Raw genomic sequence first — 21271 nt, 5'->3', positions numbered from 1 at the left:
TCATTTACTAAGACTTTTTCAGTGGACTTTTTGGAGGATCCCGAGAAGTTACGTCCAGCGGCTTTGTTCCATTTTCCCACATTTGTGCACTTTCACAGATAGTAAACAGTTAATTAACCACCATTATTACACATTTAAACCCGAAGAAACACTAAATAGACAAAATAAAACAAATCACACAACTTCACTCCTCGCGTTCCCGCCAAAAAGTCCGGAACTAAATAAGAATTTTTTTTAAAGGATTTTATGACCTGGTAACTAAGACCTTTAAGTCAACTAAATAAGAGACAATATGGAATCATAGATTATGCAAAACATAGGTAAAGGTTTAATAAGCTTAAATATGAATAGATACCGTAAAATGGGGTAAATAGGGACAAAATCGAACTTCAGATTGAATTTTAAAATAGTTCTAATTAAATAGTCACTGCCCAACCAAAGAAATAAGTTGAGTCTTGAGCGTACCTAGGTGATAAAAACCGTTACATTATTTTAATTATTCAATTTAAAGAAATAATCGGAAAAATAATGGCTATCCCAATTTTCCCCGCATTCGGGGTAAATTGACACGGGTAAGGGTTAAATTGGGATATTTGTAAGGGTTGTCAGTTCGCGGTACTGCGATATATAGGTAGGTAGGTAGGTGCCATACAATTATTTATATGGACCGAAATGATGAATACAATCCATAATTTAAGCACAATACACAACATAGTGTAAATTAAGCTGGTTTCTATTCCGAAGCGATGTGACGTGAATGATAATCAACAATACAATGATCAAAAAAAGTATCTGCATGTTATATTTTAGAAAATTATTATTTAATTTCCTTAAAAATCACAATTCTAAAACAAAATCATAAAATAGAATAAAAAATAGAAAACAAAAGGACTGGAAATGCAATAATACAATTTTATTTAATCAACATTTTCAAAATAATCTTTGAGCAAGAGTAAGATATCAGGTGAATAAGATAAAAAAGCAGATTTATCTGATTACTGCCTATAATAACAAAATTATAAGAAATTTTTTATATGCTAAATAACTAAACTCAATTAATTCACTCACTCATAATTGGAACCTAGATATCTCGGATTTTTAATTAATGTTACATTTAAAATCTGAGGCCTGTTTTTATTTGTCTGTGCGTTGTGAATGTTAAAAAAATCATGATTCGACGCGTGAATAGATTCTGAAATTACAAAAGTTTTGATTCGTTTGAGTTCTTTTTAATTTTTAATTTTATTTTATGCTATAAAGGACATACGACCGGGCAGATATTACAAGGTAAATGTCGCGAAAAAATGTAATTATATATATACTTTTCTTTTACCTATAGTACTTACATAAACTAACTGATAAACACATTAACCTTCTTTACATCACGCAATTGAGTGATAGTATAGGCTAAAAAATCTATTATAAGATATCAGTGACAACCCTAACAAGCCATCCCTATTTTGTCTTTTGGCGTTCCAATTTTGTTTTTTCTCGTCCCTAATTTTTCCAGTCTCGTTCCAAATTACCCCACATACGTCCCAATTTTCCCCAAAAAGAAAGGAAAAAATATACATTTTTTATTTTGTCGAAATATTGTATTTAAAATAAGAATATTGCAACTTACCGTTTGTTGTGGTATTTCGAGGTGTATTAAAAACTTATATAAACTGTGATCTTATTGAAAAAACAACGATAATATTACTTTTTTTAAAAGTTCTTTAAGCTGTTTTAAAACGCACTTTTCAACCACTATTTTCAATTTATTTTGACGAATTTTTGGGACCAACTTAACTCATATTTAGTACTTCCATAGTTAACTTGGTTTTTTTTCTATACATTGATAAATATTAACATAAACAAAATTAGGTAGATTCCGTGCTACAGGTACTTTGAGAATCTTCCGCAGGTTTGTCCCAATTTACCCCAGGATCCCAATTTACCCCATGTCATGGTACTACATCAAAATAGACGACAAATGGGAATGGGTATAAAAACTTGTTGAAAACAGATGAACAATTTCCTTTTTGTTATCAAATTTGTTTGATTAGATTGCTAACTTGCTAGTGTGGAAGTCAATTATTGCGTCACCAAAATAATAGTTTAAAATTAAATAAAATGGCCGAAATAGTTGAAAAATATAATACGAAATGTCCCGGAGTAAAACGATTAATGCGAGAAGCGATCGAACTAGCCGAGGCCACTGAGGAATATTGTGCAAGGCCTTTGGAAGACAATCTGTTTGAATGGCACTTCACCGTACAAGGACCTAAAGGTACGGAATTCGAAGGAGGCATTTACCATGGAAGAATATTACTACCTAAAGAATATCCCATGCATCCACCTCACATCATTTTATTGACACCTAACGGCAGGTTTGAAATTAACAAAAAAATTTGTCTATCTATATCTGGCCACCATCCTGAGACATGGCAGCCTTCATGGTCAATAAGGACTGCATTGCTAGCTCTCATTGCATTCATGCCAACGCCTGCCGAAGGCACGATAGGCTCGCTTGACTATACACCAGCAGAGCGTAAAATATTAGCTAAAAAGTCCACCAACTGGTCTTGTTCTCATTGTGGAGAAATAAAGTTATTATTGTCGTCCACTGCTGCTAAACCTCTAACAGAAGAAGAGCAGTCCGTGTTGAACCAGATAGCATTCAAAGGCGAAGATGATCAAAGTTCCAAGCCACCTCCACCTACAGAAGAAGAAACTCCAGAACCTGAACTACAAGTTTTGGAGTCTACTGAACCAGTTACTGGCTTTTTAGATCAACTCACAGAAATTCTTGTAGCACTTCTTGTAGGTGCAATTGGAATATTCATATACAGGCGTTGGAATGCTTTTTATGCAGAAGCAGAAACTGAATTGTAAATTATTTAATATTATCATAGATTAAGTTCAATATGGTGTTTTCTTTGATACTTCTATTAATAAACCATTCCGCTAGTGTTATTAATAATTTTAAATTAAAATTTCTATAAATTAAAAAGCAAAGCTTGTTTTGAACTATTTTACTAAGTCAAATGTTAGTATTTTTGCAATAAATATTTTAGAAGTGACTCAAAGAAATGTTGCATATTATGTTTTGTAAGTAAATTATTTTATTAAAGATTTGATCTAGTTTGATTAGTGTAATAAATCTAATATTCATTGATGCAGTAAACACTTGAATTGTTACTAATTGCTTTTTACCTAGAGATAAACTACCATTAAAATATAAAAAAATAAAATAAATTTAAAAAGAAAATGTATAAATTTTATATTCATGTAAATCAAATTTCATTTAGCATAATTATATACTGTGATTAAAAAGATTAATTGGTTACTGGTGATTAAATTTTCACATTTCATGTAGTTGATAAGAATTTAAAGTTAATACCTATATAAAATAGATTGTTTTTCTTTGATTTATGTGGCCAATCTTTAATTGTTAAATGTATGTGTATTGAAATTATTGTCCTTATTTATTTTGAAATCAAACAGCTCGTTAATTTTGTACCTTATTAATTGGAAATTTTGTTAAATGTCTTACTAGTGTGAAGGAACAGCATCTAATAATAAAAATAGTTAAATGGAGTAATCTCAGCCATATTATGTGTTTCTGGCTATTGAATTCGACAATCTCTAATATATGAGAAACAGTTAAGTACGATTGTATTATAAACATCTTTTTCAAATCATTGTGAAAATGAGCTTGTAAATTTATTGTCTTTGTAAATATTATAATTTCAATAAACTCATTGCTCTTTTACTCACAAGTACTCATATGGCTTACGGGATGAATTAATGTAATGTTAAACGATACCAACTTCCACTATGTTTTTTTTTTTTCCTACCTAAGCTGAGAGCCTTGAGAGGCTATGTCAGCGTAACCCTAACTTTTGTAGGTGAGCTCACGGGGCTCAAACCTGATGACGTTGCTAACACGAACCCTAGCAAGAGTCGTGCTTCGCAGAATCTACCACCGGATCGGAAACGCGACCCACTGAGAAGATCCGGCGAGAAACTCAGTGGGCTGTGTCTGAGAGTTAATTTACTCGTCGAGCCCTTCGTCGCAAGCGACGGGTTCGACGAGAACGGTGACCGGTGTTTGAAGTACCTAGAAGCACCGTTAGTGGATCGGGAGGATCCGAGATGACGTGTTTTGGGCGACGTCGACTGCTTTCCATTCTGTCCGCAGGATCGGGAATGTAGTTACCGGCGGCCACGATGAGAGGGTTCTCATGTCGTGCCGCTTTATCGAAGTGGCGCATCGACGCCGACTGCAGATACTTACTGATGGACTCTAAGTCCAGGTCGTCATGGAGGTCGACGTTCCTGACGAACCACGGGGCTCCGACGGCTATCCTGCAAAAACGGGATTGAATGACTTGGAATGATTTCAAGTGTATGCGGGCCGCGTGAGCGAACACTACACTTGCATAGGTCATGACGGGGCGTATGCAAGTTTTGTAGAGTGTCACCTTATTTCTAAGGGACATTTTACTTCGCCTACATATCATCGGGTAGAGACGTCCTAGAATGAAGGCGGCACGATCGCGTACCGTCTTGATGTGAGGGCGGAATGTCATCCTATTGTCGAGGGTGACGCCTAAATATTTGACCTTCGGGGCCCACGGTATGGGCTGGTCGAACATCGTGATCGGGCGAACGGCGAGGGCGGGGGTATTGACGCGCCTAGTCGGGAGGGGGATGCTCAGCGTGGTGTTCGGAGGGCGACCCCTTTTGAAGAGCACCGCTGTGCTTTTCGTGGGGTTGATGTCGATGCGCCACTTCCGGAACCACTGTCCCATGGTGGTAGCTGCGGTCTGAAGTCGTCGATGAAGCAACGCCTTCTTCCTACACGAGTAGTAGATGGCGGTGTCATCGGCGAAGAGCGCCAGATGGGTCTCCGGAGACCGGGGTATATAATTGATATACAAACTAAATAGTAACGGGGAGAGGGCGGAGCCTTGCGGGACTCCGGCTGTGACGTGACGGGGTCGGGAACGCGTTCCCTCGACTCGATATCGGAACGAACGGTTCGACAAGTAGTCTCGTATGATGAGCACGAGTCTGTCTGGCACTCCCATGTTATACAGTTTGTATATCAAACCGTTGTGCCAGACTTTGTCGAACGCCTTCGTTATATCGAAGAAGAGGGCTCCTGTCGGAATGGGTTTCCGCCTGTTCAGCCCTAGTAATATGTGCTCCGTGAGGCGGTGCACTTGATGGACGCACGAGTGTCTGGCGCGGAATCCAAACTGCTCGTCTATAAGAATTTTATTCGCGGATACGAAGTCCCAGAGGCGTTTACGAAGGAGCCGTTTGTATAGTTTGCCTATCGCCGGGAGGAGACTGATGGGGCGGTAACTCGCGGTTTCGTTCTTCGGCTTGCCCGGCTTGTGTATGCCGATAACGTCCGCTTCTTTCCACGCCGCGGGAAAGATGCAGTTCGTCATAGCAGCATTTAGTATGGTGGCCAACATCGTTATCAGTTGGGCTGGTAACAATTTAAGCGCGCGGTTGCGGATGCCGTCGGAGCCGGGAGCTTTCCGTGGTTGTAGGCTATCGATCGCCTCCTTAACCTCGGAAGTGGCAATGGGGGGTAACGCGTCCGAGGGCGGCAGGGAAGCTCTGCGCTCGACCTCCCTGTCGACGAACTCGGTGTGTTCGGGGTCCGCGTTTTGAGTGCTGGTGGTGCACTGCTCTTGCAGTGCATCGGCCAGCTTCCACTATGATTGAATAACATTGTGCAATAAAAATGAAACCTGGAAAAAATTATAAATTTGTAAAATTAGTCATAGTTGGATGTAAGCCAGTATGGAGAGGTACCACTGTCTATATTTGCCATGGAGTAGTTATATGGTCCGGTTTGAAGAGTGGGACAGAAATTATACAATTACTTCAACCTCATATCGTAAGGAAACAATTTTTTTTTAATTGACCTTGTAGGCAGACGAGCATACGGCCCACCTGATGGTGAGCGGTTACCGTCGCCCATGGATTTCAGCAATGCCACGGGCAGAGCCAAGCCGCTTCCCTACCGCATCTGGATTCAGTAAACTTCCGTATACCCGATCTTGCAGACCGAACGGTAAACACTCGCCGTCGCCCAAAACATGAAATCCTCTCGATCCACTGTCGGTGCTTTTAGGCATTTCAAGCATCATTCTCGTCGATGGCAAAATTCAAATTTAACTTTCCAAGCTAATTTTGGAAAATTAGCATGAATTCAAAAACAGTACAAGATATCTGTTTTTGTTGTGACACCCCATTTGTGTGTGTTTAAATGGGGAACATAAAGATAAATTATTTCAAAGAAATTTAAATTCATATTTGTCACATGAGGACTATCATGTGGATCAATAGAGCCCTATGAACTGCTTAACATTAGATGGGTCTGTCATATTATAACAGATTAGGAAAATCTCTCAAAATAAACAGTGTGATATATTATGCAATTTTAGATAGAGCTTTAATAAATAAAACTGCCTATTATACAATAAAACATTTATGTTTTGATAATACAGAAATACAGATATTACGGCTAAGTTATATAATGAAGTATTGGTAAATGTGCCTTTAGTGTGCTTAACCAGGCTAATACCCTGGGTAGACAGAAGATCCATTCCACACAAAGATAATGAACACAATATAAACAATGTTATATTAAGTCAGCCACATTCATTGGCATTTCATCTATTTGAGTAGAATAGTACTGTTCAATGTCTCTCAAGATCCTGATGTCATCTGATTTAACGAAGTTGATGGCGACACCCTTACGACCGAATCGACCCGATCTACCAATTCTGTGAATGTATAACTCACGATTGTTGGGCAAGTCATAGTTTATAACCAAGGATACTTGTTGGACATCAATGCCTCGTGCCCAGACGTCAGTTGTAATGAGAACACGGCTGAAAATAAAAGTTATTTAATGTATATTATGGGGATGATGAGAAGCCCAGAAATTAGTGGTAAGCCACATTGCAGTATTTATTTCGATTATTGTCATAAAGAGAACTATAATTGAGACTTAAGAATAATGCCCGTCCAGTGTTGGCCTTAAGCTTAGTATAGAAAAAAATGAATAATAGTGGAACCATGAAAAATATGGTTCCTCTAAAAAACTGACCAACATATTGAGTGATAGCCTTAACCAATAACTATTCAAAACTGAATTGAGGTTGTAGTTGCTATAATTTCTAGACATAGTCATCTATTACATACTATATAACACTATAAATTAGATATTAGACATTAAGCACTTTTTTTTTTTTTTTCGGGCCGAGGGCCGAACCTCTTACCAAGTCCCCGCGCCTAGAGGGCGCGCGGAGTACACATACATGCAGATCTTGTGAGACTCAACGATCTGCATCTGCAGGTGTTGAGAAAAGACCGCGGGCCCAAGGAATTTAGGGCCCACCCACTAAACGACTCCCCTGCACTCTTACACCCGGCGTCCGATCTCCGTCCGGGGTCAAAACCCGGTCAGAGGGGGGTTCCCGCGGTCAACACTACAACCAGACACGCGGCGCCACCCCGAGGACGCCCGACCGACGGGTCGTCGAGGCGATAGTCGATGACCAACGACGTCAGTCTCCGCGGTAGGGCGGCCCTACCAGGCCGCCCGGGCGATGCCGCTGGTGTTCCGGGATACCCCGCTGGGCCAGAACCAGCCTGCCGGGTCGGAACGCGATACACCGCCGACCGGGTTGCTCTTCCACAGTATGTTCAGGGACGACAGCGACGACGAAAATGCGGAGCGCATCGCAATCCGCAGCCGCCGACGCGTCGTCCCGTCCTCCTGGTGCCAGCGCGCTAGATTGACGGTAGCGTGCGGCGCAGTCTCAACCCCCTTAGGTCGCCCCGTGACCATCACCGGGAGGAGACTGCCTCCTCATAGGGGCCGGAGCTGGACAAACGCCCTCCTCCGACCCCCGGCTCAACGGCGGCGGCACGGCGCCGAGAGGGAGGAAGAGTTCTCCCTCTCCCGTTCCGCCGCCTCCTTCTGCGAGATGGTGGACTCGCAGAAGTCGAGCATCGCCTGTCAGGACTCATCGCTGCCGAGCATCGCAGCCACGACGGTCGGAAGTGACAAGTCCGGTCCTATTTTTGCAACGAGGACGCGCCGCTGCTCCGCGAAAGCGGGGCAGTACGCGAGCGTATGCTCCGCCGTGTCCTCGTTGCAGCCACTACAGTAGTGGCACTTCGGCGGCGTTCAAGATCGTATTGTTTTTATTTTAATAGAATTTCCATTACCTTTGACCAGAACGGAATTCCTTCATAATGTTGTCTCTCTCTTTCTGTGGCATGTCACCGTGCATTGAGCTGACAGTGAAATTTGCCTCTTGCATCTTCTGTGTGAGCCAGTCAACCTTCCTCTTTGTATTACAAAATATTACTGCTTGGGTAATTGTCAGTGTATCATAGAGGTCACAAAGTGTGTCAAACTTCCATTCTTCTCGTTCAACTGCCACAAAGAACTGTTTGATACCCTCCAGTGTCAACTCATCACTGTAGAAAAAATGATTCTTAATTTCAAATACATTTACCATGATAGAAAATTTGTTTACTTAATTACTATTTAGCTTGCATAGGTTTATGTGTTGAGCAATTAACAAAACGATAGTCCATACAGAAATAAGCTTCATCCTAGAAATTGTATAGTTCATAATGCTAAAATAAAACAGATAGTTTTATACACTTAATGTAACTTCTTTTCTTAATCTAAATCTCCTCTAGTGTTTCCTGAGTACTGTGACATAATTTTATTCAAGTGAGATATCAGGCAAATTACCCCTAGCGTTACTAGTGTCCATAGGCGGCAGTAATCACTCACTATCAGGTGGACAAATTCCTTCAAGGGCAATATAAAACAAATATTTAATTTAACTTAGTGGGTGGATGAGTTCAAGGCCCACGGTGTTAATGGTGTTAAGTGGTTACCAGAGTCCATAGACACCTAGAACAGCTTTGCTGTACTGAATTCCATGGGCGATTGTCACCACTCACCATCAGATGGGTGGTATGCTAGTCTGCCTACAAGGAGACTAAAAAAATAAAATGACATGAGTTCTAGTGCCTCGCATTTTACAGTACAACAGCTGACCCACCGTTCAAACCAAAACACATTACTGCATCCCAGCAAAAATAGACAGGATCTTGGTACCTACCCGTACGGACTTACAAGACATTCCTACCACCTACCACCAGTAATTACGCAAATTATAATTTTACACGTTTGATTTTTATTATAAGATGTTATTCCTTCACTATGGAAGTTAATCGTGAACAATTGTGAAGTACGTATTTCATTAGAAAAATTAGTACTTGCCTGCAGGATTCGAACTTTAATGTATATTTTTGAAATAATCAAACAAACCGTTTTACTAATATCCTTATTGGATCAGTCATAAACTTTGATGTCATTTCCAATATCTCATGGGGTAGTGTTGCTGATATAAGCACAACCTGAGTTGCAGGAGGCAGATAGCGGTATACATCATAAATTTGCTCTTTGAAACCTTTGTTCAACATCTCATCAGCCTCATCAAGAACCAGCATCTTTATTGACCGGGTTCTCAACACACGCCTTCTGATCATATCTGAAAATAAGATCGTTTTCTTAAAATCTAGGGCACCCTACATCTTGCAGTGGATAAATTATTTAACTTTTTCAATTATTGCACAAGGATGACAATTTATAGACACCATCCCTGTTCCGAGATGCCTGAAACCATACAGATGGGTTTGTGGTGAGACTACTGTAGTGAGTAGTACTGTTGGTGAATTTGCGAAGTGGAAGTTATGTTACTACTTTTAAGAAATAAAAAGGTGAACCAGCCAGACAACAAAAAAGATCACAGAAGGATTTATCTTTGGATTTGGAAACTAAAACAATTAGTACTTTTTTTATTTATTTTTTATTGCTTAGATGGGTGGACGAGCTCACAGCCCACCTGGTGTTAAGTGGTTACTGGAGCCCATAGACATCCACAACGTAAATGCGCCACCCACCTTGAGATATAAGTTCTAAGGTCTCAAGTAAGTTACAATGGCTGCCCCACCCTTCAAACCGAAACGCATTACTGCTTCACGGCAGAAATAGGCAGGGTGGTGGTACCCACCCGTGCGGACTCACAAGAGGTCCTACCACCAGTAAAAACTTATTTACTTGGATTAGCAATTTTCATTTATTTACCAAAAACTCTGCCAGGTGTGCCAGACACAACATGCTGTCCGTAATCCAATTTCCTTATATCTTCTCCAAGATTGGTACCTCCAATACAAGCATGACATTGAACGTTCATGAAATCTCCAAGAGCTAATATCACTTTCTGAATCTGAGTTGCCAGTTCACGGGTCGGTGAAAGAATAAGTACTTGAGTTTCACGCAGAGTCGTGTCTAAAGTCTGTAGTATTGAAATTGAGAATGTCGCAGTCTTTCCTGTACCAGATTGTGCTTGAGCTATTACATCTCTGCCTTTGACTATAGGCAAGATGCTTCTCTGCTGAATTGCTGAAGGTTTTTCGAAACCTGTAAATTAACGTTGGTTATTACTAAGTGGTTACTGGACCCCACATACATCACAATACGGAATCTACCAGCCCCCAAGGTTTAACAGTGCGATTGATTTTAAATGTATTGTAAATTAGTATGTTACTCTTCGAAGCCGGAACGCAGAACTGTCGCGAAAAAACAGGACGACAGTCTGACGGACGGACGACCATAATACGGTCTAAAGCTGGTAAGATAATGCCCACATGATCGTTTATGTAGGCAGTAGTAATAACTGTAAATAACACCACAATTTGTACTAACCATATGTGTATATTCCTCGCAATAACTCATCTCGAAGTCCCATGGAGTCAAAAGTGGGTATAACTTCGACATCTTCACTCGTGTCGAACTCAACATTCGACAAATCTTCCGACAATATTTTTCTATTGGACGATACTTCAGACGATGTCATTTTTCGAATCTAGTTCGCTTCTAAGTTTTTAAAATAACAAGTTAAACGATAGGTGAAAATCTCTTAGAATCTGAATTTCTAAATTACCAAAGGGAAACTCAGGAAACTGTGTCCATAACCATAGATAACACCATAGATAATGCATTTAATTCCGTAAGATAGATAATACATTTCATACATAAGATCCATAGACTACTAAGTGTATTAAATTTATTATTACGCTTTTATTAGCTCCATACCTATGTAGGTATGTAACGGAATCTTTGAATATGATTTTAACCACCTTCAAAATGTCGGATCAACTCGAAATTTGGCATACTTAGGTATTAAGGACCGATGATAATTCAATATTTTAAACAGTAGACTCGTTATTTAATTTCGGCAGTCAAAACAACAAATTTTTTTCTGCGCCTTCTTTTCTTCACTTAGAAAATTTGGAAACTGTTTTATTTGCCTGAATGCACATTAAAGAATAATTTATGATAGATAATAAGTAGGTAAACTAAAAAATGAAAAATACATAATAGTTTAAAAAAACTAAAATACATGTTTTTATAGAAAATCCAACTAAAAAATGGAAAATAATGTAGTGTGCAACAACGTTACTTCCCACACATCACAATAAATTTATTTTTAAAAAAGCATGGGATGCTTTTTATGAGATTATCAAAATGATAAGACTTAGCTACCAATTTCTGTCAATAAAATATTTAAACTATTGACACCGCGCATCTCACGATTTTCTATAAAAACGTGTATTTTAGTTTTTTTTAATTATTATTTATTCATGTATTCTTAAGCCGCGATAACCGGAGTGATGGTAAGAACTCATCCGAAAATAATATGATTGTTTATAGTACTGAAAGGCGACGACGCGACGCGGGGGCTCATAGCTACTGACGAAACCCCTTACTAAAATAAATTAATAATGTTGATTTGTAGATAGTCTGTGGTTTCAAGAGTCACAGGTAACAATCTAAAATGGAAAAGAAATAAAACGGCTATAGATTATACACAAAGTAAAAAAAACGTGATACAAAACGCGAAAGAAGAAACGTTAAAAAAAGAAAGTTTTAGAGCGTAATCAGCAAAAGATATAATGCGGCTACAAATTTTAAAAATACATGTAATATATGATTCTATAATTTAACTGTTGATATTGTTAACTGTGCTTTACAAGATTAATTTGAGATCTAAACATTTTTTCGACTGGGTCGAAACAAAACGCAATTAACAACGCATTCGTTCAGAGGTCGAACTGGTCGAAGGAATTTCGTTTTAATTTGTGGCCAAAAGAACGACCGTATTTGATTTTGAACGAATCAAAATGGATGCTGGGTGTGAATGAACTGTATACTGAAACCAACAGCTTTTCAATAAATTGTGTCGCGGGTTCGATTGATGATAAAATTCCTACGTAGGGGTATGAATTTAAAATTTTAAACAGTGAGCAAATCGGATTTCTTTCCTTTGCAGAGTCACTTTGCTTATTGTTGAAATCAGTAGTCACTGTGTCGGTAATGTGTTTTTATTACGGGATTCTGGGCGAGCCCACAGCCCGCAGGTGGTCATAAGATGAGGATTTCCAAGGAAATGTTTCATGTCGACCGTAATTCGCGAGTGTTTGATGTGTCGGTATATCCATGTTCATGTACGTCATGGCGAAAAAATTCGGACTAATGTGTCGACGCGCTGTTTGAGCGGTCAGAAATGAAATGCATATACAGGAAGGAACCAACACAACCCTGACAACATGTACCAAAATGACAGAGGAAGTAGACAGAAGACATGGCGTGAATGGTAACAGCAGCAGTAAGGGTACAAGTGATGATGTTCCAGTTCACAGCTCAGCTATCAATGCCACTGGAGGAAGACTCAAGTTCTTTAAAGGTTCGTACTACCTATTCATATTTCTCAGTCACATTATTTAATTAGATTAGCTTAAAAATGTAAGCAGAATTAATAAGAACTCAATATGAAGTTTACAAAACGAAAAACTAGAAAGTTTTCATGCTCTGATAATTGCACAGATATAAGCACACTTGATGGAGTTGTGAATTATCCTCATCTAGCCTCAAGCCTATTGTTATTTTGTTTCGCAAGCAGCCTTGATCACTGTACCAGAAAAAAACACAATTTAAATAATATTTTTTTTTATGCATAGTTTAAAAATACTACTTAACAAAATTGAAGTTATCAGATATTGTGTTCGATAAATTAAAATGATTAATTTAGCAAAATAAAAAGCTAGAGAACTAGAATATTGAGTAAAGCTGTTTGGGCTGTATAAAAAAAAATTGAAACAAATGCATGTTACCATATTGACTTATCTGAACAAAAAATATTTAAATAAATTATATGTGTTAATTATTATACATAATTGAAACATTAAAGAAAAATAGTTCACTGAAAAATATCATATTTAATGAGTCTTTGTACTAAAACCAGATATCTAAAATTATTTATTGCATATTTTTTTGTATTACCAGGTTATTTTATTATTATTAAGTTATGTTACTTGGTTAGGTTACATTATTTAACCATTTTAAAAAACTTTAATATTTCATTACTGGTAGTAGGACGTCTTATGAGTCCGTACGGGTAGGTACCACCACCCTCCTTATTTCTGCCGTGAAGTAGTGTTGTGTTTCAGTTTGAAGGGTGGGGCAGCCATTGTAACTATACCTGAGTCTTTAGAACTTATGTCTCAAAGGTGGGGGGCGTATTTACGTTGTAGATGTCTATGGGCTCCAGTAACCACTAAACACCAGGTGGGCTGTGAGATCGTCTACCAATCTAAGCAAAAAAGAATCTATCATATTTATGTATTGATTTTTAAATTATAAGTACTGATTCAGTATTATTATATAATAATATTTTGTAAATTTTGTGTCATTAATATCAACTTAGAAAACAACAGACTCCGAGTCTCTCATAGATTCTACTCAGTGATAAAACTGCAGTCTAAATTGGTGGTAAAGTAATATCATATTAGAAGCACCACTGTAAGACCTTGATTAAAAAACTATTGCTCTGATTTTTATGGTGCAGGCCTAAAATAAATTCTAAATTTATTTCTCATAGCTTTGGCATTCTTGGGAATTACTTTTTGATTAAATTATGAATGTTGTGTTATTTTATCATACCAGAAATCTAATGCTGCCATTAATTTTATACATTGTACTTTCTTCAGTTTTTGTGAGCTGTAGACTTAGACTATAGACTAACTTATATAGTTTTAAAAACATAGAAAAACAAAGTAAAATGCATTCCTAAGTGTATGCTTGCACATTAACAGTTTTTCCCCGTGTGTGCCTAGAGAGAGGTAATTAAAAACTGTGTGTGAAGTGTATTTGGAATTGGGCCTCATAATAAGTCTGTACAGAAATTAGCAAACTTTTCTTTATTGGTCTAGATAGGTGGACAAGCTCACAACAAGTGGTTATCAGGGCTCATAAACACAGTATGAGCCATCAAACCAGAATTAATGTGAAACTGGGTGGGCACCCTATGCTTTGACAAATTTTTACATTGAAATTATGATTTATAATTGTCATATAACATCATAAAACAAGTACTACGAAAAAAATAACTAAAACAACCATATTGTATTTCATAAAGTTATCGTAATATTTAGTTGGCCTATATAATGGAATGTTTGTCTCATATTACACTACTAAACAGTTATCATGAATAAAAGCATAATGCTGTTGCATCTAAAAATCAAAACGAAATCTGTCGATACAGTAATGATATCACTTTACAGAACTAAGAAATTGAAAAAGCAATTTTGTAGCACATTTGAAATCTATGCAAACAAACTAATTAAAAACATATTTCGCTAGCTTTTTTTTTTATTACATATATCTTTAAAGCATTATGAAAGTCTTATTGTTTGTGCTTGAACAACTTTTCTAACAGCCTATAAGATGTGATAAAAATATGTTCTTGCAGATTTTAGATTTCGAGCTTGTCTTGTGCTGCTATTTTCTGTGCTCAAAACTCTTTGACCATGTCTAACACTTAAAAAAATCTCAAGGATAAAGACAGCAATCACTTTGCAAGCGTATTTATGCATTTGAGTCAATCCCGAACATTGATCTGTTCAAGCCCATTTAAATATATTGACTGTGACAGCAAAGACCTCAGTACCATTAATAACTACTTTTTTTTTCAAACCTTAAGGCCTGTGCTCATGAAACATTGTTGATTTTCTATTAAAATGATTTTAATTGTCTGTACTGTATATCTGATGGTTAAATTGTGCAGAGTAAGGTTTGTATATTTTAGCCCTACTATAAATGGGCAATAAAATTCTTTAAGTAATAAATAAGCAATACTGAATTATGCTATAATAATAATAAGTGTTAAAATAAAACAATAAGCAAATAAATTATTATTAAAAACAAACAATTCAAGCAACTTGTCATATTTAGATATCTAATGTAAACTCAAGATAATGCACTAATGTAAAGTGTTCCTTGTCCTAATCTAGTTTTGCTTATTTAGTACAATAATAATACATGATTATTATGAAGGAGAGGAGGAGAAAGTAGGCATTTTATTTATTAAAGAAATAAGGTCAAAATGTATTGAATGTGCCAGTGTTGACAGTAATTAGGATTAAACAATATTGTATTATATTATCTAAATAGTATGAATTTGTTCATACAAGTAAATAATGAAATGATTGTTTTTTTCAGATGGAAAATTCATTTTGGAACTGGTACGCGGATGCCCACGTGAAGGCGAGCGGGCTGGATGGGTGTCAGTGCCGCGGAAGACATTCTGGCCGCCCGCCGCCGCGCCCTCCACTCCGCCTGCTGGCGCCCCGCCCTCCGCTGCGCTCAGCCTCTCCGACGATAATAGTTCCGTTCAATCCTCGCCTTGGCAGCGCGACCATTGCTGGAAGCAGGCAACGCCGCGTCGAAACATATCCAAAGAGTTAGCAATGTACTACTGCAGGCCGAGCACGTTGCAGATATCTGCTATAAACACGGCAAGCCGCCTTAAGCGGAGACGGCCCTATGATCTGACCCATCTCGACGGGCTCGTGAATGGAGGCAGTTCTAAAAAGTCAATCAGTAACGGCATCTACGATAGAAAGCGTAACGGCGACGTGGCATCGCCTGAGCCGCGGGGCGAGGACGCTATCGACGGTGTTACGAAAACTAAATCGAGCTCTGACGACGACAGGTGGACGGATTACGATCGAGAAAAGTACTACCATATGAAATTGAAAAAACCATACCAGTATCGGAAGCTCAGGGTGTACAGGAAGACTCGATCCGCCATAAGGCGTAAAGAGTTAACGAAAACGATTAACAGACTTTACGAACGACTTCCGCCGATTCCGGCGCCCGTTAACGCGAAACTAGCGAGCTGCCGGCAGGAACACATGATGGTTTCTCCAAGAAAACGAATCCTCCGGGAGCTCGAGCGGGTCAGCCTCGAAGATCAAGGCAGCAAACGACGCGCGAAGACCGCCCCCGCGCTCAGCACCGCTTCGTACCCGTCGTCGCCGGGCCCGAGTCACGCGGCGCACAAACCACCGCAAGAAACGCCTACGCGATCTCACAATGGAACTGCTGCACCACGAAAAGAGGCAGCCGTTTCAAAGAACGTGAGCAGCTACAGCATTCATTCCCTGTTAAGCATGCCCGACGAGAGTCCAACTCGACCGGCGCCGCCTCTCCCGACGGAATCTCCGTCGAGCGTACATTCGCCGGACCTGAGCCCGAGTCCGGACGGATACCGGTACCGGCACTCGCTGGGCGTGCGGGACTCGCCCACGCCGCCGCACGAGATGGCTCGGTACCGCGCGCTGACGCCGTACGCGCGCCACTGGAGCCCGGCCGCGTACCGCTCGGCGGCGCGCGAGGAGTGGCGGGACCTGCCCTACGTGTACGGCTACGGGTACGTGCCGCCCTACGGGTACCGCGCCCCGCCGCCGCTGTGGATGCACTACGCCGTGCCGCCTAGTCCCTGGGCGCCGCTCACGCTGCCCCTCCTCACCGACCACATCCCTAAAGATGAATCCGCTTCAGGTCAGTTTCATTAATCTTTTTGTACGAGTCATGTATCGCACAGGGCACGCGCGTATTCACATCAGCACTTTAACATCGCTTTACTCAAATCTTAGTATAAAGCGCCAGTACACGTTCAGCACTCATATACAGCGGTACTCACCACATCAACATAGATAGATAGAATTAGTTACTTGTTAGCGAAGTATATAATAAACGGATTTGCTTTGACTATCAGTGGTTTCTTCCTATCTAAACCTCAAGTTGTGTACGCCACATTCAGAATCACACACCAAAGAAAAATACTTTTTAGTTAAAATAAGTGCAAAGGAAGTATACTGTGGATCTCCTAAATAATGTTCTTTGTTTTTCAGATTTGCCGCTGAACTTGTCGAAGCACTGAGCAGCGCTGCGCCCGTCGCAAGTCCGACATGCGAGACTGATAATAATCCTGGTGATGTGAAATGTTATTCGTTCAGAGGTCAATCGAACTAATATTGTATAGATTTTAATCGCATGGTGTGTTAAGTTCCATGATGGATTATGTATTCACGAAGTGCGAATATATCGTCCATAATCATCTCAGTAAGCCCAGTGTTGTGGCTCATGGTCAAATTTTCGAAGCAACATTCCATTGTCGCACCCTTTGATTGGCGCGTGTCAAAGTCCAAAAAGTACATCCCACCTATCTCAGCGTTCGATTGTTTATATGAATGACTAGTGAATTGCGTTTTGCAAACTCGCAAATAATATTTTTGTATAGATCATAGTTTCCGAGCGACGTTTTTTTTTGTTCGGGAATCTATTTACAAACTACTGTATATTACATTAAAATATATTTTAGTATAGATGTATGTATGTATGCAGAGTAATGTGTGTATTTTCATACGAATCATTTTGATATGCAAGTTAAATATTTTAACATTGGCTATTATATTAGTATAAGATGATCAAATTAAAAGCCATTATCAATTGTTAGCAATCAGTGCCTTGGAATATAAAAATATTATGAACATATTTATAAATGAAAGGTGTGACATAAAAATCTGGCTTCGTCCAATTATACAAAAAATATGACAATAGTTTACATAACATGGGTACTGACAGTTGTCTTTAAAAAAAAACTCAAATGATTGTTCAGTAAATAGAATTGATGAAAAATCCTGTTGATTTCATGATATTGCGAAATTCCATAAATATTTATGTTCGATCTCATTATTTAATTTAGAAAATAAAACGAGGTAAAGACTACAGTTTTTTGGGATCAAATTTTGGATGTGTGTTTATGAAACCTGTATGAAATATGTATCTAAGAGACCTTGTAAATAGTTTGTGAATGGTGTATTATTGAGTCGTCGAGGAGTAGATTTTTATCGGAGCATTAATTTGCTATACAATATATATGTAAGAGTTTATTACCTTCAGAATAATTATTGTAATTGTACAGTATTTTTATAATGAGTATTTTATGGTGTTTACGATGAATGATGTGAAGAGTTATAGAGGGAATGTTGCGAGTACGTTGCGCAGTGTTGCCAGCGCGTCGCACGCCGCGCGCCACGAGCGGCCTCTCGCGGCCTCACGCGGGACTAACGAGATTAAACGTAGACGTAGATTAATTGCAATGACAAAGCTACGGGGTTATGTATTATAAGGACAGTTATGACGGTAAGGGACTGATTTCAGATGTAATATTATCATTAAAGGAATTGTATAAAATAGTTGTGTATTCGGAGGCCTATTTGTTCACATCGTGTTGTCCGCCAACAAAGTTGACTTAGTATATAAACGAATAGCTGTTAATACATCCTGCTCAATTTAATTCTTGAGTACATGTAGTGTACAACGTTTTGACATAGCGGTTTTACGGGAGGAAATTTGTGTCTAAAAATATTGCACAAAAGTGTATTTTTCTAATGATTTTATTTGCATGTTTTAATAAGTGCAACAACAGACATGAGCAATGTTAATTATTTAAAATATGAAAACAATATATATTTGTGCGTTGACAGTTTTGAGACTATTAAAAAATTAGTTGTTATACAATTAATAGTATGACGAAAACAAATTTACAGCTAGCTGTCAAGAGGAAATCAAATACGAAATGCTCGTGTTGTGTACATTTCATTTTTTCAATTTGAATTGTATGAACATGACCATAGTCCAAATGTGAATTTGATTTATATGTTACTGTACTAGAATTTTATACAATACTTGGTGCTTCTCATTCTCTTGTGTGAAGGACGGGATTAGCGATTGGCGATTGTTAAAAACGATGAAAGATATTTTTGCTTGTACAATGAGAGAAATCAAGGTGTCCTTATCAGTCGACGGCGGTACCGTTTTAATGTAAAGCCCTTGTGTGAAAGAATATGGCTTGTAAAGCCTTATTTAATAAATAAAAAACCTGTAACAACATAAAAAGTGCAGTCAGCCATTATGAGCTTTGTGGCCTTAAACGCGTCGCGCTTTGACAGACCCAAAACTATTATTGTAATTCACTATTTATTAGTAACGAATTTAGTACATAATGGCGCAATAGTCGATTTGAAATTTTTCATTGAACGATCGCCAATCTCTTCTCTGGTCGTGGTATTCTTCTCGCAGTCGATTCAATTTCAAACAAGTTTTTTCGCCAGCTAAAGGTCAGCCTCAAATGTCTACTGATTGACACAGCGTTTTGTTTTCAGTCTGATATTAAAATATTTCTATGATTACTTCAACATAAACTAAACCCTGTCTATTTGCTAATTTATACATTAATACTTATCGTTGTAGTAGTACATACTTTGTATGCTTGTACTGGGAGTCAGTCGGCGACCCTCCCCTCGTCTTGCGGAAGCGTGGCCACGCACCGGTTACGTTCATACAAAAATCATCAGTAAAATATGTTTTATTTTGTAACGACATTTTTTACATCGCAAACACTGTCTGTTTGCAAAAGATCCCACGAATTCAGTAGATTTATTTATAACGAAGAATAGCAAAAATGTTAAAAAAAAATTGTTCAATTTGGTCAACTGTAAAGAGAAATGAAATGAGGACCAGAAACTTACATTTTGTACCATTTTTATAATATATATAGGTGCAAATGTTTTTATTTATCCAGTTATATTTAGTAGAGGCTTATTTGAATTATTGATGTTTATGATCAATTACATTTTCCTCCCTGCCACACTATTATTTGCCGATGTTGAGAGAAAAAAACCACATATTTTTGTACTCAAAATTTTGTATGTTAATGAGAAACGTTGGATCCTTTAATAATAAATAAAAGACTTAAATATATCAACGGATGTCTTTAAACCACTTAAAATAATGTATTTATCAAGCGGAAAATAGTGTTATTATCCATTTATATTAAGATGTAGTTATGTACTCGAATAAATATAACTTTTTCAAAAAAAATTACTTTTTATTGATTTTTAACCGACTTCAAAAAAGGAGGAGGTTCTCAAGTCGACTATGCTTTTTTGTTTGTTACCTTCTAACTTTTGACTGGGTGAATCGATTTTGATGATTCTTTTTTATTAGAAAGCTGACGCTTCCCGTGTGGTTCCATTTCAATTTAGTTCAGTTCTGATAATGACATCCATGATACAACCATATAAGTCTTAAATTTGCATTAAGTACGTGCGCGACAAATAGATGAATAACTCAATATCACGCCAACCCATTTCGATGATTATTGTTTTTAGTGTATAATAATTTATTTTGGAATAACTTTTTTTTTCTATTTGAAGTCGTTTTGTTAAAGCATGTCCATTTACAATACTTTCAATGCGTCGATGTTACCGGGACGGCAATTAGTTTTTCAAGATGTCTTCCCTTCCTTTAGATGTCTTCCCGATGCCAGATTGTTGCAGTAAGACATAAACAAATTTTTAATTGTTTTAATATTATAATAAATACAATCATTAAAAATATGAGCTATGCCCTTGGTGGAAGCTCTGTCTACCCATGGACGTCTGTGAGCTGATGATATAAACTATGTTTAGTTTTCATAATTATATCTATGATACCGTGACATTAGACATAGACGTACGTGTACGCGTGCAGTGCCGTCTGGTGAATAATTGCATGACTAATTGTTCTTTCAATCATATCTTCATGAACTTGAATGACATAGATAATACAGTTAATGTTTGAATAAATCTACAGGCTCCCGTTATGGTTGTTGTTATATACGTAAAATAATCTCAGTTAAATTTAAGTATTTTTTAAAAATCGTTTTTAAAATGAAAAAAACCGCGATTTACTTATTCGATACCTACGACATGC

The 21271-nt window shown here is 38.1% G+C and overlaps 3 protein-coding genes across 3 annotated transcripts; 2 read left to right on the top strand and 1 right to left on the bottom strand.

The window, feature by feature from the left end:
* Positions 1-1930: 1930 nt before the first annotated feature.
* On the top strand, positions 1931-3764 carry LOC114243961 (ubiquitin-conjugating enzyme E2 J1). Its single transcript, XM_028175629.2, has one exon. The coding sequence runs from the start codon at positions 2116-2118 to the stop codon at positions 2875-2877; it is 762 nt and encodes a 253-aa protein (XP_028031430.2). The 5' UTR covers positions 1931-2115; the 3' UTR covers positions 2878-3764.
* A 2719-nt stretch (positions 3765-6483) lies between these two features.
* Positions 6484-11010, bottom strand: eIF4AIII (eukaryotic initiation factor 4A-III). Its single transcript, XM_028175617.2, has 5 exons — positions 10814-11010; positions 10193-10528; positions 9374-9596; positions 8251-8505; positions 6484-6905 (listed from the first exon to the last, which is right to left on the bottom strand). Exons 1-5 carry the CDS (start codon positions 10962-10964, stop codon positions 6653-6655), a joined length of 1218 nt encoding a protein of 405 aa, XP_028031418.1. The 5' UTR covers positions 10965-11010; the 3' UTR covers positions 6484-6652.
* Positions 11011-11958: 948 nt separating this feature from the next.
* H (transcriptional corepressor hairless) lies at positions 11959-20398 on the top strand. Its single transcript, XM_028175572.2, has 3 exons — positions 11959-12854; positions 15668-17011; positions 17365-20398. Exons 1-3 carry the CDS (start codon positions 12680-12682, stop codon positions 17391-17393), a joined length of 1548 nt encoding a protein of 515 aa, XP_028031373.1. The 5' UTR covers positions 11959-12679; the 3' UTR covers positions 17394-20398.
* The last annotated feature ends 873 nt before the right edge of the window (positions 20399-21271 follow it).

Source organism: Bombyx mandarina, chromosome 25 (genome assembly GCF_030267445.1).
Source record: "Bombyx mandarina strain Sakado chromosome 25, ASM3026744v2".
Taxonomy (NCBI): Eukaryota; Metazoa; Arthropoda; class Insecta; order Lepidoptera; family Bombycidae; genus Bombyx; species Bombyx mandarina.
This window is presented reverse-complemented; position numbering and strand designations above follow the sequence as displayed.